Below are 5,830 nucleotides of genomic sequence, written 5' to 3' on the forward strand. Positions count from 1 at the left end.
GAGTGGCCGCGGCGCGGCGCCGCTTCTCCCCCTCCTTCCGTCCTAGGCTTGAGAGCCTGGGGGGAGGAGGCAGGGCTGGGGATTTGGGGAAGGGGCGGAGTTGAGGCGGGGCCGGGGGTGGGGTAATTAAAGAACGGCAGGGGGAGTGGGGCGTCCAAAATTGTTTTTGCTTTGGGCGGCAAAAATCCTGGAGCCGGCCCTGGCAGTGGGGGGCTGGTCTCCTCCGCCCTCTCCCTAAACTCTGCCTGCGATGCCGTCTGCCGTCCCTGCCCCAGAGTTAGACACAAACCAGCTGAGTTTGCAAAGCCCCATGGAGTTTCCTTCTCTTGCCCACAGGCTCTAGCTGGTTACCGCTCTGCCTTTGGGTTAGGAATCGGATCTGTGCGCGTAAGGGGAACGTTCAGTGGCAGAGCTAATGAGGGTGAGGAGCAACAGCCCCCCCCTCGTGGCCTATAGGTGTATGGGGGTGCCTTTTGGGGGCCCTGCAGTCACCCAGCAGTGGCCACTCCTGTCCCGCCAGGCTGCACCCAGTTCCTCACTCAGGCATTGCAACATGGTGCCCGGGGTCCCATGGCGCTGTGACCCCATGCACCACATCGCAATGCCACTCGCTCCAATTTGGCGCAGCTGCCTGTCCATCATGCCACCCGTATGGCGCTGCAACCCCATGAGCCAGCTTGTAATGCCCGGCATGGGGAGCCGGGCCCAGGACAGGAGCCCACGCTGCTGGGTGAGTGTGGGGCAGGCTCGCTCTGATGACCCATCTGGCTCCGCCACTGGGAGCATTGAGCTGTTGGGAGTGGACACGTTACTGAGAGCAGTTGGGGTTAGAAGTCGGCCGTCTCCCGGTGACGTGGTGTGGGGCTGCTGCATGTGCAGCTGGCTAACCGCCCGGCATTGCGGGGAGGGGGTGGAGGGACGGTGCAGGCCAGCGCTAGCGATCCTGCCAAGCGTGCAGAGACCGAGGTGCTCTGCTCTGCTCCAAGCTAAACACTCTGGCACGGTGTCGTGAAATCACATTTTTCCTGCTTCCGCCCCCCTCCCTCCCCAAAGGGAAAATCGAGATCATCTTCCAGATTGGACCTACTCCTGGCGCTTGCCAGCTGGCCGAACTAAAGGAGGCGGAGAACTCCTGCTCCCGGCCTAAGGAGGCCAGCTTTCCAGGAATTGTTAGCCGCCTGTCTTCTACCAAGTGCTGACTACCCTCCAGCCCCTGCAATTCAAGGCCCTTGCAAGATGTGGCTTTTAGCTTGTTCATTCTTCGCAGCAGGGGCTTTATCTGTGAAGCCCCACCCATGGGAGCAGCCCTGTATCAGCACCTGCCCTCTCACCATTGAGATACTAGCTGCGGGCGCACCCCCCCCCGTCCCCCCCTAAAGCCGTGCCAGTAGCAGGGTTTGCAAGCTAAGCAAGGCTCCGGCGTTCATGCAGTTGAGGGGCAGTCCCCTCTGACTGCCGGGCCAATGCCCCAGCATTCTGCAGGGGGCGCTATTGTGCTATTAGGTGTCGTCTAAAGCTAAGGTTCTGGCCACGGCTCTGTGCTCATTAAAGAACTCGCCACAAGAGGAAAGGCGTTAACTCAGCTGTCCAGCTCCAGTAACTAAATTCTCCTTCCCTGAAGTCCCTCCTCCCCCCCAATCCAGTTTTCATTGGAGATAAAGTTCTTCACTTTCTGCCCTAAGCTGTGGGGCTATTTAAACAGTTGTGCTGTTCCGCCCCAGAGGTGGCTGCATTTCACTGCTCCTTACAGCAATTCCCAGGCACGTGGGTGCAGTCGTTTGGGATCCGACGGGATGAAAGGTGCAATAGAGAGAGGACATTCCTGCTCCAGCTCCACTCCGCTTGTGGGGCACTTCATTAACTCGGGGAACCAGGAGGTCCGAGTCAGCACTGGCGTGGCACTCCCATTGAGATGGTGACTGGGCCCACAGACGATCTCCCCCCAGCCTTCCGCTGCCCCAGACTGGTCAGAACTCCCGTTGGGCTCATGCTGCCGGTGCAGCCAGTGCAGAAGAAGCAGGAGAGGCTGCTCTCCAGGGAAGGGTTAAGGGAGATGGGCGGCTTGCTGACCACGGGCTCTTAAATGAAATTGTGGGTCCCTGTTAAACACCCATCCCTACCTCTCAGCTTCCCCCATTGGCACCAATGCCAGAGCACGAGCAGCTGCTCTGGAGTTTGGCTGATGTCCGCGGCCAGTTTAATGGGCTAGTGCTCTGTCCCCGGGGCATGTTCTCTCGTTGGGCAGATTGCCGGGAGGAGCAGTATCCCTGCACCAGGCTCTACTCGGTCCACAAGCCCTGCAAGCAGTGCCTGAACGAGATCTGCTTCTACAGGTAAGCGGCAGGCAGGGCTGGTTGGAGGGCCAGGCCCCGGTTTTTCATAGGCCATCCCAGGAGCAGCCCCCAAGACGGCCCAGTTTTGCATTTAATAAAGGAAAACAAGAAGTTCCATCTGGGTAGGGTGACCAGCTGTCCCGATTTTATAGAGACAGTCCCCATTTTTGGGTCTTTTTCTTATATAGGCTCCTATTCCCCCCCATCCCCTGCCCCGGTTTTTCACACTTGCCGTCTGGTCACCCTACATCTGGGCTGCTCTGAGTTCGCGGTGTGACGAACCAAGTTTTGGGGCTGCCCCTTTGCACGGAGTGAATTTGAACTACACGTGGGCAGTGGCTTGTGACCCTTGTCCTCACTAGCCAGTGAACCGGAGCTTGCAGCGTGAGTGGCCCCATTCACGCGCCCCGTGGCCACACACACAACCCAGTCATGGTAACACAGGGGTGTGGCGGGGGGGAGATAGGGCAGACCTGGAGTTGAGCCTCCCTTGACAGCCAGAGCTAATATGGACATAGGCTAACACCATCCGGTAACCGAGAGCCACCAACACCTTCCCATGGGCCCCCCAGAGCCCTGGCCCTGTGGCTTGTGTTAGAGGGGAGGAGTTCTCCCCCATTTCGCTGACGACTCAGCTGCAACACCACTGCACACGTGATTAAAAAGAGCCCTTGTCTGCGGAATTTCATTCCCCCCAAAACGTGGCCCAATTTGACAGTGAAAATACAGGTCACTTTGGCCCAAGCACGGGCCGGGGACAAAGAGCCCTTCCCCCACTCCATCCACCAGGGTGTCTCAGGCCGTGCGTTCTGTTCTCCCTTTCAGCCTCCGCCGGGTGTACGTTATTAACAAGGAAATCTGTGTCCGTACCGTGTGCGCCCACGAGGAGCTGCTCCGAGGTAAGGAAGTGACGCGCTGGCGTGAATTGGCCCGTGAGACGGGACGCGGCCTGGTCTCTGGAGGATACTGGGAGGGGACATTTCAGCGGGAGGCTGGCTGAATGGCACTCTCCAAAAAGCGGGGGAGGGAGAGATTTGGCTCACACACAGTGGGGACCCTACACTTGGGCAGTGGGTGCGAATCGCTCCTCGATCAGTACAGAGGAGGGGCTGGTGAGAGGGTCCAACCACTAACTCCTTGCTCTGCCCTCCTAGGACAGGCCGGCCCCTCTGCCCCTAAGATGCTAAACTCCTGGACACAGCTACTCGGGAACTGATTTATTTTATCCCCTGGTGGGTGGGGGGGGGGCGGGGGGGAAACAAATCTTCAGCTGTAGAAACTTTCTGGCGTTCTGGTTTTCAGTTTTGACAAAACCCTGAACCTTCGTGCTCCATCCCCCCCGAGCTCTGCCCTGTTCCTTCATGGTTCTTCGCCTCCCCTCCACAGCTGACCTGTGCCGGGACAAGTTCTCCAAATGCGGCGTGCTGGCAACCAGTGGCCTCTGCCAGACCGTGGCTACCTCCTGCGCCAGAAGCTGCGGCGGCTGCTAAGGCTGGACGGCGGATGCCACAGCAGACGCACGGGCCACGACTCTGCTGTCTCAAGGCCAGGCCAAGCCAAGCCAGAGGAAAGTTCTCTCCCCGGAGCGACCTTCCGTCTGCCCCGGTAGAATAACATTGTCATTGTGCTCATGAAATCAATGGTGCTAAGGAAACATGGTGCATGAAACAGCATAGACGTCCATTTTGTGCACATAATATAGGGATTTTTATGGGGTTTTTTTATTACTTTTTATTATATTGGAAGAGTCACCGGCAGGGGCTGGACTGGGCCAGTGCAGTCTGATTGGACTCAGCCGGTGCAGGCCAGCCCAGCCAGGCTCGATTTATACGTAGAGAACAAGTGTAAGGACTTGTCTGAATTTCTGGTCTCTCCCACCCACCCTTTTTGCTGCTTTCTTAGACCATTGCCCTTGTCTCTCCTTCCTCCTCCTCCGACTTCCCAGTGGGTTTGATGGCTGCTGCTTTAGTCCTTCGTTTGGACCAGGGTGCAGTTTGAAGCTTGTGCTGGGTGCTGGCCCAAGGGTCTATTTTGGGCGGGCCCGTCTGGCCCCAAAGTTGTGCCGGGCTTGTTCAACTCTGTAGCTTGCCACAATGCTTCAGGAGCTGGGCTCTGCCTGCTGCGTCCCACCCCCGCTCTGCCTCACGCCCCGGTCGCCTTGTGAACGCGCCAACGGGCTGAACGGCAGCTTGGCCTATGCCCCAATTCGCCTCTGCTCAAGCGTCCGCTTGTTACCTGCCCCACGGCGATCGCAGGGTGGGGAACAGCGGCTCGGCTGAAGATGTCTGAGCTGGGCCGCAGCGGGTATGCTGTGCTGCACGGGAGGCAGCCCGGGGCGTGTCTTGACAGCTGGCAGGGTACTGCTGCAGAGATGGGAGACGCCCGTTCTCTCGGTGCAGGGACTTGGGATCCCCCTGGGGAGATGACGGGCTAGAGAGGTCAGAGCAAATAACATCCGCCCACTGCAGCCAACCTTCAGAAACTCAGGCCCTAGAGTGCCAGCTGAGCTGGGACGATGCTGGTGCCTGCTCCCACCTGGTCCAGGCCGTTCCTTCCCTAGAAAGATAATGACTCTTTTGAGGTAGATGCCGCACAGGTGGGTGGATGGAGGCCACTCGTACCCTCTCCCTCTGTGCTTTGCCAAAGTCAGCCCTTTTCAGCTGCGGAGTTTAACTCTTTCCCCGTGCGCTTGCTCCTTCATCTCTCCGCTTCCTCAGACGGGTGCTAGCTCACCCGTAGCACCTGCAGGAGAGCTTTGTGGTCCACTGAAAAATCACTGGCCATCTCTGCACCAACAAGCCAGGCATCTGTCACTCTTGCAGCTCCATACCTGATCCAACCGGGGGTGCCCTCGCCTCCTGCCCTTCGAGCCAGGTATTTAGGGTTACCGGGCTCAGCCTTTCTATGTGTAAATGATTTAGGAACCTAAATCCCATTGACAGTCAATGAGATTTAGGCTCCTAAATGGCCATGCTGAGTGCAGCAACCGCTAAATAGCTTGTTAAAAAAACGGGGCCATGGATGGAGATGTGACCCTGACTGTGTGCGGTGAACTGGGCCAGGCCATTTTCCAGTACCTCTGGCTTAGAGCGGCCCTGAAGCGCTGCCTTCTCCTCGGCTGGTCTGGTTTGCTTGCATTCGCTGTAGCTTTGTACGGATAATTCCTTTTTTTTTTTGTACAAAACAAATTTTTAAAAAAATAAACACCCCAAAAAGGTCACGGCTGGCTGCATTGAGCCTCACGGCTTGAGCTGGGGGAGGAACGGCCAGGGCTGGGCAGCGTAGCAGCAACGTGGAGCAGAGACGTCCCGCCACCCGCTCTACTATGAAAATACTTCGCATTTCGCCACCGCGGCTTCCGCAAAATCCCGCCAGCAAAGAGCATCTTGTGAACGTTGTCCCGGAGCCAAATGCCAGACTCCTGGTCAGTGCTTTCTGCTGCAGCTCCCCCTTTCCTCTTCCAGCCTTTCAGTTTAACTCCAGTAGCACCTCAGAGA

General features: G+C 57.8%; 1 protein-coding gene across 2 annotated transcripts in view; it reads left to right on the forward strand.

Annotated features, from left to right (window-relative positions):
- Positions 1 to 5,553, forward strand: part of MFAP2 (microfibril associated protein 2) — a 27,473-nt gene extending 21,920 nt beyond the window's left edge. For both annotated transcript variants that reach the window (XM_034753597.1, XM_034753598.1), the window contains exons 7-9: positions 2,246 to 2,333; positions 3,159 to 3,232; positions 3,720 to 5,553. In XM_034753597.1, coding sequence (XP_034609488.1) covers positions 2,246 to 2,333; positions 3,159 to 3,232; positions 3,720 to 3,823 — 266 coding nt within the window. In that variant the 3' untranslated portion in view covers positions 3,824 to 5,553. The remainder of the gene's footprint in view (positions 1 to 2,245; positions 2,334 to 3,158; positions 3,233 to 3,719) is intronic.
- The last annotated feature ends 277 nt before the right edge of the window (positions 5,554 to 5,830 follow it).

This window comes from Trachemys scripta, chromosome 19 (assembly GCF_013100865.1).
Source record: "Trachemys scripta elegans isolate TJP31775 chromosome 19, CAS_Tse_1.0, whole genome shotgun sequence".
Taxonomy (NCBI): domain Eukaryota; kingdom Metazoa; phylum Chordata; order Testudines; family Emydidae; genus Trachemys; species Trachemys scripta.